General features: G+C 37.1%; 1 protein-coding gene across 2 annotated transcripts in view; it reads right to left on the bottom strand.

Moving 5' to 3' along the window:
• Positions 1 to 24542, bottom strand: part of LOC118189043 (calpain-A-like) — a 170970-nt gene that overhangs the window by 60632 nt on the left and 85796 nt on the right. For both annotated transcript variants that reach the window (XM_085813423.1, XM_085813424.1), the window contains exon 6: positions 8242 to 8410. In XM_085813423.1, the coding sequence (XP_085669549.1) occupies positions 8242 to 8410 (169 nt within the window). The remainder of the gene's footprint in view (positions 1 to 8241; positions 8411 to 24542) is intronic.

Here is a 24542-nt window from a genome sequence, read left to right as displayed (position 1 = left end):
AAGGTTAAACAAGCAGACTGCTTACTAAAATAATAAGCACATAATTAGGCAAGGAATGATCTTTCATTTAGAATTAAACATATGCATGTTATTAATGGCTAAGAACTCAAATGAACGTTTAACAAGTTTAACGCTTTTTATAGCTTTAAACACTTTTTCAAAATAGAAAAGCACTCCAAAATGTTTATACAAAATCACATTATCAATATATAGTTTTCAAAAGTGTAACCGAATTCCTATTACTAGGTTTATCAACAACAAATTGTTTTAACCAATGAGGAAAGGTATTTTATTTTTTTCCCTAATTTATAAAATTAGCAACATTGAAAATAATAAGAGCTGAAACATCACTATTTTAGAATTTAGGAGGAGATATTCAATAATGAGAGCGAAAATATACTGAACTTCATGCAAGATTTTTATCATTTCATACCAAACATTTCACTATTTCGTAGATTCTTAGAATATATCCCATTTGTTTTTCAAAGAATATATACCATTTCGCATTAATTAGGTAATGCCATGCGAGTTTAACTGCAGGTGTTTACTGAATAATATTAAAACTTTCAAAGAAAAAATCAAATATTTTATCATCTTTCATAAAAATTTGTGAATTATAACGACATGTCATAGAAGTTTGAAGACTTTACATGCTACGGAGCAGCTTCAAAAATATAAAGATATTTTCAAAATCTCAGTTTTCATAGAACATCTTAAAATGTTGTTTCAACTCTTATTATTTTCAATGTTGCTTATTTTATAAATTAGGTAACTGGGTAAATGTGGTAAATTTAGGAAAACATTAAAATACCTTTCCTCATTGGTTAAAACAATTTGTTGTTGATAAACCTAGTAATAGGAATTCGGTTACACTTTTGAAAACTATATATTGATAATGTGATTTTGTATAAACATTTTGGAGTGCTTTTCTATTTTGAAAAAGTGTTTAAAGCTATAAAAAGCGTTAAACTTGTTAAACGTTCATTTGAGTTCTTAGCGATTAATAACATGCATATGTTTAATTCTAAATGAAAGATCATTCCTTGCCTAATTATGTGCTTATTATTTTAGTAAGCAGTCTGCTTGTTTAACCTTAATCGAGTAATTTTGCTAAGGTGATTGACGTCATCCAGAAAACATGATGTTATCGAAATAGATCTGATAAGCTAATTACAAAAGGATGAAATCACATGATAATGAATGTTCTAGAATGTTCCATATGTATTAGTAAATGGAAAGCATTTGATTGGTTAAACAATATTGATTTTTGATCCATATTGTCTGATTGGTGATTTAAGGGATTTCAAGATCAGTAGTTATAGCATATATAATTCATATCTTCCAAAATCTATATTACAGTACCTTGTAAACTAGTTTTACGATTGTGCGCTTGTTGCTTGCTTCCATTTTTCTTATGTTTAAAATGGCTAATACTTCATTTTCTTCAATCTCCAATAATACTACTACTGATGCATTTATACCTAAATAGGTAGGTTTTACTGTGTTTTATGAAATATATTTTTAATATGTTTAAGGTTTATTACAATCATAATATTTATGTTATTGGTACATGATGTACTTAGTGAAATTAAATTTGTGAAAAATGACTTAAGATGAAAATTTTATGGTGAATTCAGCCATTACAGCCTAAGAAGTGCATACACATTATGAATATTCTAATAAATTTCATTTTTGTTATGGGAGAGTTTGTGTATAAGATATGTGTATGTACACATGTACGAAGTTATTTTACTGATTATGAGTTTCTGCTCTTTTCTTTCAGGTATGTCCTATTTGTGATAAAGTGTTTGGTCTAAAACATAATTTGACTCGTCACCTAAAGATCCATTCGGAAGAGAAATCCTTTCATTTTGCAGAATGTGAAATGTCATTCGTTCGACATAGCGATTTAAATAGGCATATTAAAATTCATGATGAAAAAACACTTTTCCAATGCAGTATGTGTTCCAAGCGATTCACTCGCATTGATAACTTAAGAATTCATGAAACGATTCATCTTCGAAACTTTACTTGGGCGATATGTTTACAAGTTTTCCCGAAAACGGGTGACTTGAATAGACACATGAAATCTCATGAAAGGAGCTACAAATATAGTAAATGTCCTAAGAAATTTAGTGAACTTGATCATCTGGAACGTCATGAAGCTTCCCATCTTAAAAGATGTACTGAATGTTCGGAAACTTTTACAAGTCATAGGGATTTTAGGAGACATAGGAAAATTCATAAAGTTACTTTTAAATGTAAATTCTGTTCAAATTTATTTGGTGAACTTGATCATTTCGACGTCATGAAGCTTCCCATTTTAAAAGATGTACTGAATGTTCGGAAAATTTTATGAGGGATTTTTGGAGACATAGGAAAATTAATAAAGTTACTTTTAAATGTAAATTCTGCTCAAAGGTATTTGGTGAACTTGATCATTTCAAACGACATAAAGCTTCCCATTTTAAAAATTGTATTGAATGTTCGGAAATTTTTACAAGCCAAAGAGATTTAAGAAGACATATGAAAAAACACGAAGTTGTTTTTAAATGCAGTAGTTGCTCAAACAGTTTCACCAATGACGATGCTTTGAGACAGCATGAAGCTTCTCATGTTAGAAATTGTACTCAATGTTCACGAGCTTTTAAAAGAAAAAGCGATCTTTTACATCATATTCGAGTGGAGCGTGGTCTAACGCGAACCATAGAAAAACGAAGAAATGCTGATCCTGTCAGTGTACGTCCGGGTGCTAAAATCACAAGTCTCAAGGATATGTTCGCTACTGAGTCGATTTTCTCTAATACAGGGAATGATCAAGACCTAGATGTGTTCCTGGAGTACATAAAATCGCAACTTGTAGAAATATATATAATATAGCAATATATTGTAGAAATATATATAATATAGTGATAATATAGCAACATATCGGTGTCTGAAATGATATGCAGTTGTTACTGTTAAAATGAGCCGTGAGTGTGAAAATGGGGAACCTGAATACATTTACCCATATTTCCGTAGCAAGTCTTTGCAATTACTTAAAGCGTATGATAAAGAAAGAGAAATTGCCGAAGCTTTCGAAAAAATAAAAAAGAGCTATGATGAGTTTATTGAAAATGGCTCAGGATGGATTTTGGAAAAAGTTATTAAATGTGAAATTAATATGGTCAGATACAGAGCATTTTCTTAGAACAGTTAATTATTCACGTATAATAAAATAAGAACATTAACTTAAAAATAAAAAAAGTAAACAAAAATATATGCATGTATCGAATGATGATATTACATTGGTTAATGTAAATAACTGATGATACATGTATTAAGATAGTGAATGCTGACTATTATACATTACTAAAATATCATTCATAAAATTTTGAATTAATATTATGTGATCTATTTATGAATTTAATAATATTTCGTAAGTTTTCCATAGTAAAAGACTAATCCTAAAAGCGTTAGTGTTTAGTTATTTCATTATATATAAAATATAAATAAGAGCTTTTTTCTCAGAGAGTTTCCTATGAAGGTAGAAATATTGTTAATTGTCTAGCGTAGGAAAGGGTAGTAAGACAAAAAATAGTATATTGAATGCACTCAAAATTTAAAAAATAAGGGAAAGAGTGCATGCAGTTGGCAAAATATATTAAACTAAAAGGTATTACATGATAAAAATATTGGGAAAGACTTCTGGATGAGGACATGAAATTTGGCACTGCATTGCAAAATTTCGGTAACTATCAAGCTAGCTTAAAGATAATTGGTACTCAAAACTAAACAATGGTAACATTAAAGAGTTAAAGAACATGCGTTCAAATATAAAGTAACGAACTACCAGAATACGCAGGAAATGTTAAAATCTGAAAATTCAAATGAAGTTAATAATGAAATAAAATAGCAGCATTATTCATGGTAAAACTACTACAGGAGGATAAATTGTACAGCAGGCAAATTAAAACAGTACTATCAAATATGGACTAAGTAAGGCTATTCAACGAATTGGGTTGGAATAACAGTTAAAGGTTCTAAAATAAAATGCTTAATTGTAAACTGTCTCTATATTTAAGACGTTTAAACGTGTACATTTAGCTGAAATAGTAAAATCAAAAGCGTGATTACAATCGAAAATTATAAAAAAGAGTTAAAATTTAGAGTATTTTGGAAACTAGAAAGAAACAAGTGTCAGAAATGTATAAAAAATACATCTAAAATTAATTAAAGGTAGGATATGGTAGGAATGTATATGGTAGGAAGATGCAATAAACAAGTTCAAAATTAGAGTACTTTAAAAATTACGAAGGTTTAAAATGTATGAAACACGTTAAAAATATCATCTAAAATTAAATAAAGTTCATATGTGTGGTAAGAAAATAGAGAAATTAAGCTAAAATTAAGGATATGTTTGAAATGACGAAGGTTAAGACGTAAGAAAGTAGTTAAAAATTAAATGAAAGTCATGTACATAGTGTGAAAATAAATAAATTAGGTTAAAATTCATAGTATGTTGGAAACTAAAAACATTCAAAAGTAGAAAAGAAATTAAAATTTACATCTAAATTTAAATAAAGCTCATATATGGTCAGAAAATGGAGGAATTAAGCTAAAATTAAGAGCCTGTTTGAAATTACGAAGGTTAAAACGTATGAAAGTAGTTAAAAATTAAGTAAAGATCATGTTCATAGTAAACGTATGATCAAAATGCATGAAATAAGTTAAAATACAGAGTATTTTGAAGATCGCTAACTTTAAAAAGAGCAAAAAAAAGTTGCAAATTGCATCTAACATTGAATAAAATAACACATAAAAAACGTGTGTTTTAGTATTTACATTTGTAAAGTATAACAGATAAGTTAAAAGTATTGATTAAAAGGAATTCTGGGTAAAATAAATTTAATACTAAAAATGAGTAATGTAATTAAGCTTACGGAATGTAAATCTGGTATTATGATCAGAAGATTTAGGAAATGAGGTAAAATTCTCAGTATATAAGGAAGTCTTAAAAAATTTACATCTAAAATTAAGGCCTTCTGAATTAATCATTAAATTCGAAAATAATCGTCGTGAAAGGTACCTAGAAATTAACCATCATATACTTAGTAAAATAGCTGGAATACAAAGGAAAATATAAAGTCTAAACACGGATTAACAAAGAACCTCCGAAAAATCAATAAAAGATAATCTCTTATCAAAGTGTGACGTATTCTTATCAGTTAAATGAAGAATCTTGACACACTCCTTATCTACTGCGCCTCCGGGTGCTGGCTCATCCGCAATCCGCCTTCGCAGTCTGCCTGGGAGCTTGCACCGCGTACCGCCTCCTGTCGCTGAACTCCCCGTTTCACACTACTATCATTGAAAATTTCGCCACAGATTTAAATATTGTCTTAAAATTTAAACATTCATTAGGAAATCTTCCCATTATTTATGCTACAGTTTTTGAATAACGTTTTCATTTTAACTTGAATAATTTCTGAATCACTATTTAGACTGATATTTTATTAAATAGCTCAGTTTTCGTATAAAAATCATTTCTATCAGTATATAAAATAGTTTATTTAAATTTAACACTTAAATATATTTGTCAATAGTTAGCATAAAGTTGTTAAGAATTTTAACAGAGTATTAATTTTCGCGCTTCCTGGTTAAGTGTATATGTTACCGTGAAAGGCCAAAATTGGAGAATGTCGACTTTCACCGGAGAATATCAACATTCACCAAATATGTCGGTGAAAGACCGAATATTTCACTATATTCTTGTGTATTCGGACCCTCATTAGTGTATGTCGACAATCACGGATATGCTCTGGTGAAAGTCGAAGAGAGAGGTCATAAATTGCCATAATAGTTTAAGTTGTTGCAATAAATAAGATTTGAATCACATAATTTAGTAAGTTTTTTATTACTGTTATTTTATTTTCTCATTTAGAACGTACTGTATAATTAAGTAAGTTTTTAACTTCTATTATTTTCCTTTCTCTTTTGAATGTATTGTATGTTTTAGGTTCTCATGTTCTTAAGTTCTTATTTCAAGTCTCAAGTGCGTTTATCCGCGACTGAATTACGGAGAAGAAAATATAATATTGTTATATGTTCAACATTCACCATTAGTACATGGTGAATGTCGACATTGACCGGTGTAAGTCAGAAATAAGAGTATTTGGAAAATATTTCGGACATACACCAAGAGACTATGTGAATGTTGACATTCACCGGTGAAAGTCGACATTCTCCAGATTTCGGTGTTTCACCGTAACATATATATATGTTACCGTCAATATATGAAAGCAAACATTCTGTATAATGCCTAGACTATACACAGAATATCGAAAGTTGGACATCAGAATATGAAACGATTAATAATAGTTCACAGATTTCCTAGTCATTCTATGCAATACTAAAAGACAAACCTTTCCTGCTTATAATACTTTAAATGTTACGTAGCAAGACATGAGACTTTCCTACGACCGCCGCATGGAGAATTTACCATTTGCGTTACGGCCTTTGCTTGGAAGTGACGAAATATACTACTTTGAATTTGTTCAGCAAAAATTCTATCCCATACTGTATACCGTTTCTAAATTCACTTACGAGCTTCTGCAATAGTTGGAGGAATTTCACGTGTATGAATCCCCTACAAGCAATACTGGATGGAAGCTACCTGATCACCAATGGGATCCACTTTCGCCTAAATAAGATTCCAAAGTTGAATGAGATGTTCTTTCTTCAATGGTTACCAGCTCAAGTCATAATCACAGGTAACGAGAATGTAGTTAAACTGGCAAAAGAGACTCCAAATCTTAGCAATAATAATAACCTAAATGTCACCCTCTCGGAAGCAAATGCTAGGGCGAAATTCAGATTGAAGTGTCTTTCAATTCCAATAAGCTACATAACATCAATGAAGATCGACTTATGCCTAAAACCATAATCAGACTTAGAATTGACAGAGGAATCAAAACAGGATAACAAGAGGATTGAAAACTGACAGAGAGGGTAGGAAAACCTACAGGAACTATGATAACTGCTCGATCACAGAACTGACAAATGCAAACATTTTTTATTGTCCGGCCATCCTTGTTGCATTGTTAAAAACTGAGGTCTTGTTTAAGGAACTGAATCTCTATGATGACAACATCTTGAAAATTAACAGGGCGGTCATCTTCATCTCCTCGTATGTATGGCACTGAGCAATTCAGTTGCATGATTATGTATCATGTATGTTTATCTCTTATGCCTTGTACTACAATATTAAACCTTTCTGTTTTAGGGCGTTGTTCTGGACGGTTGTGGGATTCGGACAATACCCGACTAGTCTGTGTAAACCGCCCGGGGGTTCGGATCCTAATCTCGATTGCCAATTGTCATCTTCGCCACTATTTCAATAGGCTTTATCATAGACACAACAACAACTGTAGGAAAATAAAAGTGTAGAGTCCGAAAAGGAATCATGGCTTGTAATGCGCAATGATTATTCCACGTAAATTGTTTGAAGCATAAACCAGTGCTGCAAAACTGGCGTTTTCCCTAACCGAAACTACTGGTCAGAACTTCTACTACGACGAAGGAGCCACACGCACTACTACACAATTTTGCGACTTAATTTTGTCGCCAAATTAAGTTGCAAAATCCATCGCCAGCTTGGCGTTATCTCGCCATTTTAGGGAGATAGTCATTTACCTTAATAGTAAATAGACTTGCCCCTGTAATCGTATTTTTCTCGCACAGCTTCACTGTTTTTCAGGCTTTTCATGTTACATTATACAAAATTCGTAATAATACCAAATATTCCGGTCAATTATTTTCATACAGGAGTCATATATTTTGTGTTTTATTTTTTATAATGGGTACAAAACTTTCCCTAAACCTAAATATAGGGGCTGGGAGAAGGAAAAAAAATATTTCGTATTTTATAGAAAACTGACTTCTTTAAATTTAAATGTGCCAAAATATGAAAATATTTTTATATATGAAGGTATGTGTCTACGTCCAACGGTTTCAAAAATAAAGGCCGGGATTTTGTTGCCTGGACATTCTATAGAATACATGTTTTTCATACATGGCCTATAATAATATAATAGATAGATAGGTAGTAGGCAAACAGATATTAATGTAACTTTATGGACACCCTACAGTCATCCTGTATGATTACAATTTCATATTTTATTATTCACTGTATACTAGCACCCCCCACGTTTAAAATAATTCTTCTGCAATAATGAATCCTCTTGAAAACATAAACCTTACTTTGCGTGAGCATGTGATGAAAGCTCCTCCAGATGACGCTTGTAGAAGAAACTGGTAAAGGTTCAAAGGAGCCGATTCCAAATCGTATCTTTCTGACAAACCACTGGTTAGGTCCACCAATGCATCCATCGCTTGACCTCCTTCTAAAGCTTCATAAGAGCCATGCAACCTAAACAGTACAATTTACAGGTGTTTAAGACCAACAAAATAGTTATCATTACAAATAATGCCACTTAATATTAGTTTCATTAATTCCTAGAAGGATTTTTACATACAAGCCTCCAAACAAAAACTGGCTGAGTTTTTGTTGAGTGTGTCAAGATATTATAAACAGCAAATTTGTAAGCGACAAAGAAGATTGAACGTTGATGTGTCATGGCTTCAAACGCAATAACACTGCAAGGTTTATCCTAAGTTTTTAACAGTTAATTTTTAGTTAAAGCCACTTTCCTGCCGCTTCTAATTTCAGCTTACAAATTTCTTGCCAGAATGTATTTTCAGAAAACGGTTCAATGCAAATGAAGGAAGAGCAAGTATTTAAAGGCGAAGTTTTACTAACTTCGTTTGAGAGCCAGAGATTCTGACCAGCGCGAGTTCGTCTTTTGGCTACACTCTCTCTAAGCTATTTCTACTTTCGGCCTTATTTCAGGTCCTTGATAGCTTCGCCGTTTAGTTAGCGTTTAAGGGGCCAACTCCTGTAAAATTTTGATAACTTCGCCTATATCTTTTTAGTTAAGCATTAGTTAAGTTTTATTTCTTAGTATTCTTGAGTTAAAGCCCAAGTGGAGGCTTTTATGTACGTCTGGGAGAGGACCGTCTGTGAACTTTTTTTTGAGCAATAAAGGGTAATTAAGGCTTCGAGAGTTTACATTTCTATTTTTCTAAACTAAGCGATTATTCGCTTACCAGTTCTCAAGGTTCCACGCACATTGCTGTAAATTCTAAGTTGGAACATTACAACATAAACACACTTGACACAGGCTATACGTTCACATAGAGATTTTGCCCCATCATTATTCCTGCATGAGTTACATACGTCATTCATCGGTTTTAGTACATACATGTGCAGTTTTCAAGATTTAAGAAAAGTATTTACTGTAATAATTGTATTGCTCTCATTCGTGAGCATGTAAGGTATTTTCTTCGTCCTTACTGTGTGCCTTTGTGGGGTAATTAGAAGCCCTTCGAAACAATCCGACACCCGAAGTCCGAAGTTCGATTCCTGCTCCGGTACTTAACCGCTCTACAAGTGGCACACGAAATAAAATGTGGTTGACGATAATTTTTCCCCATCAGGGTTGGCGTCTAGCTTCCCGCCTCCCGAGTCTCTCTTTTAAGTGAGGGAGAATGTAAGGTATTTTCTTTCTTCTTACCGTGTGCCTTTATGACGTAATTGGGAGCGCATCCGGCTAGCCTTCGAAAAGTCCAGAGTTCTAATCCCAGCGAGATCTTCAGGTTTCATTCTCCGACTAATACCTAATAGCTCTACAAGTTTACTTCCAAGAACATTTTGTGTTGTGGCTTTCCTAATGTTTAGTTGAATTTTACCAGTTCCAAGTGTTTCAGTTTTATAACAAATTTTACTTACAACTGGAGCAACATCCTTCATCAGTACTCCAACTAATGCAAAAAAGTGCAGAGTGTACAGTGTGTGTGTGTGTGATTATGGCAAAGCCTCGAGAGCTATCTGCCTATGGGGAGGGATGCCTTCGTGGAGGACTTTCTAAGGGAAACTGGCTCGTATACTAGTTACACATGGGGAAAATCACGAAAACGCCCATGCAGCCAGCCCGTTCGCGGGATTCGGACCTCGGACCGAACTACCAGTGTTCAGCGACTTTACCGCTCGGCCGCTGGTGAGCCGCAGAGTGTACAATTGCAGAGCATTAGATTATTTAGCTTGCTTGATTTTCTGAAAGATATTTTGGCCAAAACAAATCTTACGATAAAATATTTTCCTCGCTTTTTCTTTGAGCATAAATGGAGCAAAAACAGTAAGCTGATTTTTAAAAAAATTATGTAGTAAATTTCCTTTCTGAAGTCACGTGTTTATGTAGAATACTAGAGGTGTAGCTGTGATTTTCAGCGCCCGGGGAGACCTGAAGATTTGGGTCCCCTTTCTGTGTGCCAAGAATGGAAAACATTTCATTCTAAAATTACATAACATAAATTTGGCGTCCCCTGAATGCTGCGTTAGGGGGAACATGTCTCACTTGCCCCCCTAGCTACGCCACTGTAGAATACTTAAAAGAATATTCTTGTCACTTATTTAATGAATATACCAAACAGTTTGTGTTATTTATGTAACTTTGTATGTATATAACTTTGCATGTAATTTTATGTTATTTCTCTCTTATGTTTAAAATGTAACAACTCCAATGTATAACTCCAGTATCACTTATAAATAGCATATAGTCAGTTCAAGTTTTTCATATTCTAGCTAGTTAGTGTATTGGGGCAATACCTGTTCGATTCTGCAGTGAAGTGTCTGGTGCCCCATGCACATCTGTTCACCTGTTACTTAACATCTGCTTGATAGACCTGTACAATTATTTACTTTACTATTTATTTTCGCAATCTTCGTCTTGTTATGATGAAATCCAGGTCACTAAAGGCGTAAAGTATTTCGCCTCTCTTTACCGCGTGTCTGCATGATGTAATTGAAAGAAATCCGGCTAGCCATACGGGAGATCCGGAACTCAAATCTCGACGAGGGCATTACTGATTTTTTTATGCTTCCTGCTTTGAATTTAACCTAGTGACTATACAAGTGGTGCCCGAACAAAAATGTGATGACGATAATTTGTCACTATTTAGATTTGACGACTCTCTTTCCTTCTCACGAATCGCTCTTTAAGTGGGAAATAATGTAAAGAATTTTCCGATTCCTTACCGCATGAACTGGAAGCGCGTCCGTCTAGCGGTCGGGAGGTATTTTGAATTCCGACGACAGCTGGCTGATTTTTTCAGCATCCCTGCCTTGAGAAGCCTAATAGACTCAACAAAGGGTCAGAATTTCTTATAAATATGCATAAAAACCGCAGCTAATTTCCCAATTGCACTATTTAGAGGCAAAGCAAAAGTAATCAGATGAAATAAAAAAATAACAATAAAAAAGAAAAGAAAATCTGAAAGGTTTCAGATTTTAAATTACATCTAAAGGAGAGTTTTTTTTTAAACATTTGGATAACTCTAGGTACCGTTGCTTTATCATAATGCGAGAAACATACATACATTTATGCAGATTCTTCATTACTTAATTTCTTCAAATATAACACCGGCGATCATATTTGGTGGCAACAGTTTGAAAAGTGAAACGAACATTCAGAGTGATTCAACGCAAAATCTCAAAACGAAAACAATAGTCCCTCAGGTAAAAGGCCTCTTTGGACTAATAATAAATATTCTTGCCTTCAATAGGCAGTTATAGACGTGTTTGTAGAACCGTCTACAAGGAGACTACGTTCTAAAGTGCAGAAAGCACAAAAGAAAAAAATTGAGAAGGCTTGAAAACTAACATTACAGGTACTAAGGTTACTCATCGCGTTCAGTGTAAGGATTTTCATATAAGCGTACTTTTTATGTACTATTTTATCACTGCATTTCAGCATTGCAAGCGATCCAGAAGGGCAAATGTCAACTCAGTCATCAGATCATTGAGCTCACAAACAAAATCATTGCTGCCCAAAGATCCTGCATCTTACAATGGATACCGGCTCATGTAAATATTTTTGGTAATGAGAAGGCCGATGAACTTGCAAAGGCATCCCTGATTCTCCTCAGCCATCCAACTGCCTAACCCTCGTCGATGCCAATGCAGTTGCCAGCTAATCGGTCAAGTTAAAGGAAACTCCATCCCGGAATTGAACTGTGACAGAGCCATATCGACTATCATAACCAGACTTAGGACAAATCACTTAAAAGGGATTAGGATTTCTGCAGACGGACAGCGTAGTTATACCAACATTTTTCCTCATTACCCAGATGACATCCCTTTGTCTCGCCATCACATCTTCAGCTGCCCAGCAATCCCGGTCGGACTGTTTGACATCGGCATTGAAGACCCAGTGGACCTACTTTATACTGATAGAGCTGCCGAGGTTGCAAAAGCTGCCTTTGACAGCTTCACAGTTATATAATTGCACTTTGTCATAGACACGACATCATCATCATCACTGCATTTCAAATTTCCAGTTAGATATTTTCTATAAGACCACTGTAAGATATTCCGTAATGTTTGCGGCTTGTCTCTTTTAGGAAAATTTAGTAAAATCTACTCCTCCTGTGGTGTAACTGCGTCATATGTGATGATAAAGGAGAATTAGCTCCTTCAGTTATACTAAGAAGAGCCATAACTAGGTTGTAATCAATAGTGTGATTGTTTTCATCAGCCGAAAGCGTGATATTTTTGCATTAACAATAATTTTTCTTTTACAAGTTTCCTCGGCAACTCGCAATTATGAAGTAAATCGTCTCGTTTTTGATAATCAAGGGTTTTGCATCATAAATGACCGCAGATAGGAAATCTGATGCTTCTAAGCTAGATGCTTTATTTACTTATCCCATGTGGTGTAGTGGCCGAAACCGCTATGCAAACCCTGGGTTGTGACATCAGGTTGAAAACAAAACACAGCATAATAAAATTTATTTAATGCTAAAAAAATGGCTACATACAATTCTGCAGAGAAAATCCTATCTATTTCAAAAATCAAATTCTATACCTTTTTACGTGCGAGAGCAATTCGTGGCTCTCGAGCTTGCGTTTTTAACATTGCCAACGATTTAATTATTTTAATAAAGACTATTTTAACAACTATTGAAAACGTGTTTGTAAGTTAAAAAAATAATAATTTTCTGCTTATTCTCACGAGACATTCTTGTCCATATTAATCTTCAGTCTCTTCTTCTTTTATGTGACCTTATCACAACTCCTCGCCTCATAAAGAAATTTTTCTTGACTATAGAAGGAAAAGTTCTAAATACATTTCACTGCTTTCAAAACACAAGTGGTAACCATTTAAGTGATAATAGAGATGCCAGTTACATTACCCTGCACTTATTTTTAGATAACATAACCGCACAAATACAACAAAAATAATTTAAACTACTCCTAATGTGTGCCTTATACAAAGCATATTCCTCAAATTTTACACAATGCTAATACTTAAGATAAAACATTTAATTCTAACAATTTTTTTGAAAATGAAACACACAATGCAAACAATTTTGAATCTACACAAATATAATTCCAAAACTCTACAAAAATCATTTTCACCCATTTTCATTACTTTTTACCTTACTTAGTATCCACTAGTGATATTCAGTCACTAGACTAGGGCACGACTCAAGCCATCTGCATTACCGTGTAATTTGCCTGGCCTATGAACAATTTCAAAGTTGTACTGTTGGAGACACAATGCCCAGCGAGTCAAACGAGAATTTGATCCCATCATTTTGTTTAAAAAAGTCAACGGATTATGATCCGTCTGGATCTTGAATTTCTGTCCGTCTAAGTAATGACTTAGTTTCTTCAGTCCATAAATAATGGCCGCTAGTTCTCTTTCAATGGTGCTATAATTTCGCCCCGCTTTAGTAAACCTTTTGCTAAGATACAGTATAGGGTGTTTCTCCCCATCCTGAATTTGAGACAACACAATACCAGCACCATATAAGCTGGCATCTGTCTGCACAATAAATTCTTTAGAATAATCTGGTGCAAATAAAACCGGACTTTTTACTAGTTTGGTCTTCAGTTTATTGAAAGCCTCGTCGCACTCTTTTGTCCAAATCACTTTTTCTTTTTTGTTTTTCCCCTTCAAAGCGTCTGTCAAAGGTGCCGCAATACTGGCGTAGTCTTTTATGTACCTTGCATAGTAGCCCACAGTACCAAGGTAGCTACGTATCTGTGTTTTAGTAGTGGGGATCGGAAAATCTCTGATTGCTTGAATCTTGGCCTCACTAGGCGATCTTTTCCCAGACCCTACTTCATGACCCAGAAATTTCACATGGTCTTGTGCGAATTTGCATTTCGAGGGCTTAACAGTCAACTTAGCCTCCTGAAGGCGACCTAAAACCACATCCAAATCCTTCATATGCCTGTCCCAAGTCGACGAAAAGACTGCGATGTCGTCAATACACGGTAGAACAAAATTGTCCAGCCCTCCTAAAACTTGAGCGATCAATTTACAAAAATAGAAAGGCGCATTTAAAAGCCCAAACATCATTTTCTTCGGGATGAAAGATCCAAAAGGCGTCACAAATGCGGCATACCTCCATGCACGCTCTGTGAGTGGTATCTGGAAGTATCCTTTGGTTAGATCCATGATTGTGATAAATGGAGTTGCGCTGACGTTTTCTACCACTTCTTCAATATTGGGAAGAGGGAAAAATTCGGTCATAGTTTTTGAATTTAATTTTCTGTAGTCTATACAAGGACGAGGATCTTTACCTGGGACCTCTACTAAGATCATAGGCGAAGCATAATCAGATTGCCCGACTCCTATGGCTCCTAACTCAAGCAACCGCCTAATTTCCTCTTTTAGGATGTCGGTTTGTCTCGCCGACATTCGGTAAGGCCTGACTCTAACCGGAGTCTCATCCAACAATTTAATATCCATTTCGACCTAAAACGTACAGCCGGGATCGGACGAAAACACCACTCCATACTTCCTTATAACCTCTTGGAATTTTCCTATTTCCTCTGCCGAAGCTCTTTTTTCTAGCTTACTATCTCCAACTATTTTCCAAAAATCTACCTGAGTTGGATCAGCCAAGGGACAAGGAATATCCACTTCTCCCTCAATATCTTCCATGACCTCCTCCATCACAAGATTCACAAACTCGGGGCGCTGATAATAAGGTTTCATCAAATTTACGTGATAAATGGTGTCACTGCTACGCTTACCCGGAATCTCTACCGTATAATTGGTTTCGAAAATCACACTAGTTACTTTACCTGGCTCTATCCAGTTCAGAGCCATTTTGTGTGGTTTAAACGTGGCTAAAACAAGCACGAGATCTCCGACCTTAAACCTTCTCGTAACAGCGTTGCGATCATACCAGAGTTTCCTTTTACTCTGACACTCTTTCATCCTCTCTACAGCCAGCTCCTGACACTTCTGTAATCTGTTTATTAAGTCTAGAACATACTCGACCACAGTGGGGTCTGAACTTTCTTCCTCTAACCAGTTTTCATACACAATCGTTTGAGGCATTCTCAATTTTTTTCCATGTACTAACTCGCAGGGACTAAAACCTGTGCTCTCATGGCTAACAGTTCTGAGGGCGAGCAAAGCACATGGCAAACATTCTTCCCAGTCCTTCCCGCTTTCCAAGCACAAAGCATTCAATACCCTTTTCAAGGTGGAATGCAACCTTTCAACAGAATTGCTTTGAGGGTGACACACAGAAGAATGATACACCTTAATTCCGAACTTGCTAAAAAACTCAGATGTAAGTTCACTGGTAAACGATATACCCAAATCACACTGAATTTCCTTAGGGTAACCTGATCTACAAAAGATTTGTATCAAGGCTTGAATCATACATTTAGAGTTTGAATTCTGTACAGGAATGGCATCTGGATATTTGGAAGCAACACAAATAGACGTAATTAAGTATTTATTTTCACGCGAAACTAGGGATCAGAGGTCCTACTACATCAATATTTAATCTGCTAAACACTTCTGATATAACAGGCACAATCTTCATAGGGGCTTTCTTTTTATCCTTATTGTGACCTACACGCTGACAAATATCGAACGTCCTCACAAATTCTTCAATTTCCTGGTAGCAATTAGTCCAAAAATAGTGTGTCAAAACTCTATCCTTGGTTTTTGTTACCCCTAAATGCCAGAGATTTCCTCGTGGCATAACTTCATGATCCCTTTCCTAAAAACGAGAGGCACACACAGCTGACGCTTATCTTCCCCTTTTTTAGAACCTGCCACTCTGAATAGTCTTTCCTTGACTATTATAAACTCTTTTTCATTTTCACTTTTCCCTTTCTTCCACAGGGTCGCTAAACTAGCGCAAGTTTTTTGTGCTTCCAAGAATTCTGCTGGCGAAACATCCGCAAGGATAGACCTTTCTTCTAAACTGATGTCTGCAATTTTAATTGCCTCCTCAGTATTACTGGTTAACTTTTCTTCCGAATACTCATTATTGACAGCCCTTTCATTTTCTTGCTCTTTCTTTTCTTTCGATCTGGAATCTAAGTCTTTTGCACTCGCTCTCTCTAAACTCCTGCGTGCATGCGCCTGACTACGAGTCTCCACAGCATTCAAGAGAACCGGTCGTTCCCTAATTTCCTCAATCAACTGTGCAGTTTTATTCCCTAACAAATAGTACTCTTTATCTAACTCTACCGGAGTAACCGCTGCCTTTGTGGTGACCACACCAAAATCACCTTCAATGGTGACTTTCGCCAAAGGTAAACATTTACACTCTGTGTCCAAAGGCTGTTCACTCATACAGTTTCCCCTAATAAGTCACTAGTATTAATACAAGTACTATTACACAGATCTATACCAGCTCCAGTATCTCTCAGATATTTTCTCTGTATCCCATTAATTACTGCTTTCTTGAAATACGGCTCAAAACATTTTCCTAAACTCTCCGTTCCTAGATTATTCACCAGATTATCCTTATTCTTTTCTAGCGATGGACAGTTAGGTCGGATATGTCCGTCCTTTCCACATTGGTAACACCTTATTTTCCGCTGCTTCTCGAAACCTGCTTCATTGAAAACTTGCTTTTTTTTAGGAGCCTCCACTTTTCTATGCTCCTCTGATTTAATTCTTTGATGACCACTACTTTTCTGATTATAACTACATTTAGAATTTACATACTGTTCTCTATCTTTCTCAAATGGTTTTTTTAACCCCGCTCTCTGTTCTAACTTCCTCGTATCTCTTCGCAAAGCCTCATACTTGTCGCATTTCTCTGCTAAAATGGAAGCTGTTTTAAATTCTTCCCAATTGTCTAAGTAGTGCTCTCTTATTTCTAGAGGGACTCGCCGCTTAATTTGCTCAGTGAGCATAAGTTCTTTAAGACTTTCAAAATCTTGAACTTCTACTGAATCCAACCAATTCTCTAAATACACTTTCAATTCATACACTAAATCCACCCATAACATTCCGTTTTTTCGAGAATGTTCTTCAAATTTTGTTTTTAGTGCCCAAGAACTAAGCTTGAATCTCTGCATGAGTAATTTCTTAACATGCTGATAATCATCTCCTTTATCCGCTGGTTATTTCACTATTAACTGGGCTACATCGTAAGGTAATAAAGGAATTAATTGCGAGACCCAATCAATCTCATTAACGTTCTCTTTTTGAGCTTGTTTCTCAAATAACATAAAGAATAATGAAATATCTATATTACTCGGTTCAAAACGCGGTACTAGATCTTTCAAATTAACCTTCTTTTCTCTAGATTGTTCAACTTTCGAAACCGTGGAAGCTAGGCTATTAGTCTGAACCACATTCATCAGTTTAACCTTTCCAATTCAAAAACTCGCTCCCGTTCCCGTTCCACTCTCTCTTGTTCACGTTCCCGTTCTGCTCTCTCTTGTTCACGTTCCCGTTTTGCTCTCTCTTGTTCACGTTCCCGCTCTGCTCTCTCTTGCTCTGCTATTTCTTCTGCTTTTCTCTGCTCAGCCGAAGCCCAAATTCTTGCCGCGTATTCTTTCGCAGCTTCTTCTTCATAGTCCTCGGCATTTAGAATAGCCTGCCTAATTTCTCTTACTCTATTTGCCTCCCAGTGCCGCAGCAAGCTTCGAGAGAGTGAAGGTTGTATTTTTTTGAGCTCCGCCGATTCAGTCTATAACTACGGAAATAATTATCCTGCAGTCTTAAAAGTAGTTGATTTAGATAACAGAAGCAGCAGGGATTACGGTGATACAAGATTTTTGGCTGTATGACAAATAGGCATTTAATTACGGAATTTTTCAAGATTTTACTAATTGTGTTAGCATTACAGTGCCATTTTCACCGTCCTGACCAGCTTTGTGGACCGCTACAAAACTACTGCAAGTCGGATCAGCTCATTTTTAATACCATTGAATAGCCCAGGTTTTTCACTTTAATTTGGAATAAGTTTAACGTCATTTGGTTAAGTAGTAATTTAAATATGAATTAATTACTGTTTTCAAATAGTGTATTTGAAGCAGCTTCAACGCTAGCGACCGTTAGAATACCGTTGGGTGATTCACCACCCAAAGGAATTCGCATCCGGCTGAAAATAGAGGTAGTGGCCTAATTACCACCATCTGCCTAATTAGACTCCTAATTACTGGATCAACTTACTTCCAACAGCAAACGTCCTTTCTACTAATAAGAAGTAAAAGTTCCAAATTTCATAAAATTCGACCAATTAGAACCAAAGTTACTAATTTGCGGCATTAATTATTGGACTTACAAAAATTCAAGAAGTTAGTATGAAAAACTGAAGAAGATAAGCGTCTAATATATACACAGAAGATAAGCGTCCAAGTGCAGTGTGAGTTGTGTTTGTGCAAGTGCTATTCTGGTTCATTAGTGCTAATTGGATTACTGTTCCTGCTTTACAGATGAAAAACAGAGAAGATAGCAGCCAAGGTAGGACAGCCTGACATTATAATTAATTTATTAATCGCAGATTAACCAACAGGTTGGCTTCAGCCAATACTTGACATTATTTACTACTCAAAATAGGTGTCTAGTATCCTCAGGTTTTACACCGGAAACTCGATTAATTATAAAATTGTCTACGTAAATATGTGTTAATTAATGATGTATTGTTATTCACATGCTGATTAATTACCGCTAAATTTTTCATAACTTCGCACAAATTGTGCGATTTTAATAATTCTCAAATTGCCTAGAAGGCTCCTGTTACCCATCCCATTAACTTGACTGTGTATTTAAGTATAGTGCTTAAATTGGTAATTGCGTTAATTACCGGTATAGTCTTATTGCACTCTTGTATTTTATAATTTTATAGGCTTCTGTATAGACAGCGGCACTTTAATTGTACTCTAGGTTCCCAGCACCTTTGAACAATGCTAATTGCAATTAATCTAATTACCATATTTTAAGTCTTTAATTATTCATTTAATTAAGTTACTTATAATTTGTATACATTTCACTGTTAATTTGATTAATGTCCTTTATACAACTTAAAAGGCTTCTTCCAATGTTTATTAGTAAGTGTAAATTAGTGTGCAAAGTAGTGCTAGTAGTGACTGTGTTCAATTCAGTGATCAGCGAATTGTGCAAAATAGTGTAACGCGAACTTTCCATTTTTTATTGTAACGAATTTCTAGTACCACTGAATAGACTCTTTACAATAACTGCCATCACGGTGCTCCCTTCAAATCATGCCACGTCCTTCGGCCCTTACAACTGACGGAGAATCATCTGACACACAAAGTACCTTAGACGCTTCTAAGAAATTGGCTTCAGATCTGCCTTACGTAGAAAAGATTTCCATTTTTTACGAAGACATCCGACAGGTAACGACCACTAAAAGAAACGCCAAATTCCTCTTACCAACTGAACTCCGTGCTCGCCTCCTAGACTCTCTGGCCGCATTACAAACGCTGGCCATAAAAGGACCAGACTTTATACCAAAAACTGCCAAAGTCGATACCGGAGTCAATACCTCAACCGTGCTTTGTTGCGAATTAGCACATTCTCAGCAACATCCGACTTCGTAACAGCATTCTCAACAGGCCTCAACACCACCACCAACTGCCACCCGACCGACATTTGCTGAGATCGTCAGGAAAACAAAGACACAAAGCCTTTTCATACGGCCGAAACCCGACATTACAGAAGCGGAACTAAGAACGCAGCTCAACGCCAATGTACCCCTCACGAAGATTAAGGTTGGAATAGACAAGATTATCAGAAGTAACAAAGACGGCATTGAAGTAATCTGTAACACCAGCGACGATGCCACAGCTCTCGAGCAGCACATCAAGCAAAAAGAAATCCCGGCGGAAATCAGTAGACCTCGAAAGCGCAAGCCAAGATGTGCAATTCACGACCTGCCAGAGTCTACAAAACCCGAGGAAGTGCTTGAGGAAATCAGCGCTGCTACAAACATGCCCAATAACACCTTCAAGCCCCTCCACCGTCTCAGAGAACGACGTAAAGGAAAAGTCAAGTGGGTATTCGAATGTGAGCCCACAAGCTTTAGTGCCATCATGCAGCAAACGAAGATCTTCTTGGGATGGCAGGCCCACAAAGTCACAGAGTACTCTGGCATCAAGAGATGCTACAGATGTCAGCAGTACGGGCATACGCAGGCAGACTGCAAAAGCCAAAAGCAATACTGTTCATTCTGCGCTGGAGAACATGGGGTTTGGGAATGCAATGCACATCAACCGCAATGCATTAACTGCGGGGACGCAAACTCACGCTATGGATCAAGACATAATTTTACCCACCCAGCCTACCACCCCGACTGTCCGCAGTACCAGCGAAGAGTGCAGACCATCAAAGACAGTACAGAGTACTAGAAGCCTGTCAGCGCCTTTAATGCGCTCAACAGCAACCTCACATCCCGACGAAAGTTTCCAAAAAATAAATACGGCTAATATAGCACAGAGCCCAATTGCATTCCTACAGATAAATTTACAGAGGGCACAAGCAGCGACAAATAGAGCAGTAGCATTTGCCATCGAGCACAGTATCGACTTCATTCTAGCACAAGAACCGTACACACGAAATGGCCAAGCAGTGGGATTCCCACTTAAATGGACGATATATCAGCAGCAAGAGAAGACGCAACCGCCCCGCGCTATTTTAGTATGTTGTCAACCTAACTGGACTCCTCTGATTATTGAGCAGCAAAGAGACTTAAGTGCAGTCCTTCTTCAAGCCAGCAACTTCTCACTTCTTCTCATTTCTCAATATGCTTCCCCAGCTGAGGATTTAGAAACCACGATTGAACTAGCACAGTCAGTTCTCCAACGAACCAAGCTGTCAAACGTCATCATAGCTGGAGATTACAACGCTCATCATACCAACTGGGGCTACAGCAGTACCGACACCAGAGGAAGACAACTTGAGGATTTCATATCAACACATAATCTCATTCTCCATAATTCCATAGATTCTCCACCAACCTTTGACAGAATTTTTGCTGTTGGCTGGCCGGATTTGACCCTCTCTACGGTGCCGATAGCACAGCATGTGCAGGACTGGAAGGTAGAAGAAGCTGATAGCTTATCAGACCACAAATTTATCACCTTCAAACTCAATAGCCTACCACAAATAGAAATTATTAAACGTTATAACATGCCATCAAATAAGAAGCGACAGTTCTCTCGGAAAATTGATCAAAGATTAAGCAATCTAAACCCAGTCCTAAAAAATGCCAATACACAAAGTGATATGGAATCGCTAACCGACGACATCATGAAAATTCTTCATGACACCTGCGAAGAGCTCTTACCAACAAGATCCAAAAAGAAATTAAACGCCACTAACTGGTGGAACACAGAGCTCACCATCCAACGGAAAAAATGCCGTGCGCTCAGACGCAGATTAAAGCACGAACGGCGTAATGAAATCCAGAGCACTACCCTACCTATCTTTCAAAGAGAGCGAGCATTATATAAACGGCTAATAATCAAGGCCAAGCTCCATTCCTGGCAAAAATTTTGTACTGAAACGGAATTAATTTACGGGCTGCACCACAAAATAGCCACTAACAAGCTCTTTAAACCCGTGCGTCTTCAATTCATACCATCAGAGCAATCACTAATTACGGAAGAATCCACCAAAAATACGCTAGAAAATATCCTGGACCATGTCTTTAGTCAAGATGACAATTCTGACGACTCGGAATATCATAAATCTCTACGCAGTAACAAATCTACTCCGTCTACTGCAGACGATCCAGACTTCACCATGCAGGAAGTTTTACAAGTCCTGAAACTCCTTCCCAATAACAAGGCACCGGGACCAGACGGGATAAGCTATCAAATCATCAAAACAGCAATAAGAGCATCTTTGCCACTTTTTATAGCCTTCTTTAATAAGCTGCTACAAACAGGTACGTTCCCAAAAGCATTCAAGGTCGGCCAGCTCGTATTATTCCTAAAAAAGGATCGCGATCCTTCAGATCCATCCTCGTACCGACCGATCTGCTTACTTTCGGCTCTCGGAAAAGTATATGAGAAGCTTCTAATGAATTGCTTACGACACCACTTAGAAAGAGGCCAATATCTACACCCCAAGCAATATGGATTTCGAACAGGGTCATCAACACTGCATGCACTCCACGATATACATTCAGCTATACACGATAATCGCAACCACGGCTATCATACTGCTCTAATCAGTATAGACCTGAAAAGTGCATTTGATATGCTGTGGTGGCCCTCAATTTTAGAAGCACTCAGAACAGTTCAATGTCCACGCAATATTTTCCTTACTTTGCGACATTACCTAACGGACCGTTGCCTTCTAATAGTGCACGACAGTGGGATTATCAAGCGTACCCAAACCAGAGGATGTCCACAGGGGTCCTGTGCAGGCCCCCATTTGTGGAACGCAACCTTCAACTCAGTCCTAAAATTCACACTGCCAACGCATTCCTCCATATTCGCATATGCAGACGATGTTGCTCTACTTGTCCGAGGACGTACTAGAGCAGAATTGGAGGCCAACTCAAACGAAGTTTGCAATCTATTCTACCAGCAATGCAACAGACAAAAACTCCAAGTAGCAGAGCACAAATGTCAAATTCTACTAATCGCAAAGAAGGGAGGATCACTGACTAGAAGACAGACAATCCGCATCAACAATCGTCGAATTAAAATTGTCCGTGTCCTGAGATACCTCGGTCTATACATAGATGAAAAACTGACATGGATGCCGCACATACGTAATTTAAGGAAGCGTACAGCAATCATAGCACAGCATTTCAGAATGCAACGCGGATTTCATTGGAGGATTAATTCTCACATACAAAAAGCGTTATATCTTACTGTCGTCGAGAAGATGGTGTCCTATGGAGCGGCCATTTGGGCCTTCCCTATGCAGGGAAGGAAAATCCGGCACCTGTCTGCACTACAGAGGCCCTTCCTACTCTCAATTACAGCCTTCAGGACAACATCTACTGATGCACTAAACATCTTGGCAGGAGTGCTACCACTTCATCTACGCATAGAAGAAGAAGCGGTGACACAACAGGTTCATCAGTTAAGACTTTCACTTACTTATGATTACGTTACCTTCTCTCAAGAACAGTTTGAGAATAAGACCTCACAACTTCATATACACCCAGCAATCAAGGGTATTGGAATTCACCTCACGAAGAACCCAGCATATGTGGCACCATCCGGCTACATCTCCATCTACACAGATGGTTCTCGTATTGACGAAAAGGTAGGCAGCGCCTTTGTCGTGCTCAGTGAACAACAACAACCCCTTCACCAATAGCAGATGCAGCTCAGCACTGAAAACAGCGTTTTCCAGAGTGAAGCACTCGCCATTCACGAGGCCATACGCTATCTAACGAATAATAAAATCTCCAAAGCCTTAATACATACAGATAGCCTGTCTTCTATGCAAGCAATTGCCAATTCAGAACATACCTCCCCGCAAATAGCAGGCATTCAAAAAAGTCTACGTGAAAATGCTCACAATCATTACGTCATAAAATGGATTAAAGCGCACACAGGTATTTATGGCAATGAACTTGCAGACGGCCTGGCAAAAGACGCCGCCACTGGGAACAACATTACTACAGTACAGATCCCATGGCCTACCTCATATCTAAAAAAGACCTTACGGCAAATTGTTTGCAATAAATGGCAGCAGGAGTGGACGAACAGCTTAACCGGCAGAAGAACCTTTTACTTCAAGCCAAAAGTAGATTTACAAAGACTTATCGCCAGTCCCCTCTTGGTACGTTACATATCCGGTCATGGCCCCTTCCCACAGTACTATCATCGACACGCTATCACCAGCACTGACGAATGCATCTGTGGCGAAGAGGGCACAGCAGACCATTACATCACTGCATGTCCCCTTACAGAGGACCACCATATTGCCATTCCTATAACGGATAGGCAGGCCTTCTGCAGGTTCCTCGTTAAGCATAAGCCAACAATACGCCAAATCACTGCCGTCATGTCAAAGCTAATGACACTTGGCACAGAATTGTGTCAAACGGCATAATGTAACTTATGGTGTCAAGCAGCATAGTGACTACCACATAGGAATCACAAATTTATGCATGCACTATGCCTATTTTTCACATCAGACTATTTATATACAGACTGCAACCCAATCTGCAGATTA

The sequence above is a fragment of the Stegodyphus dumicola genome, chromosome 3, assembly GCF_044657685.1.
Source record: "Stegodyphus dumicola isolate Sdum_Otavi_A_Nest chromosome 3, ASM4465768v1".
Lineage (NCBI taxonomy): Eukaryota > Metazoa > Arthropoda > Arachnida > Araneae > Eresidae > Stegodyphus > Stegodyphus dumicola.
The sequence above is the reverse complement of the archived record's forward strand: the minus strand, read 5'-3'. Positions and strand labels throughout refer to the sequence as shown.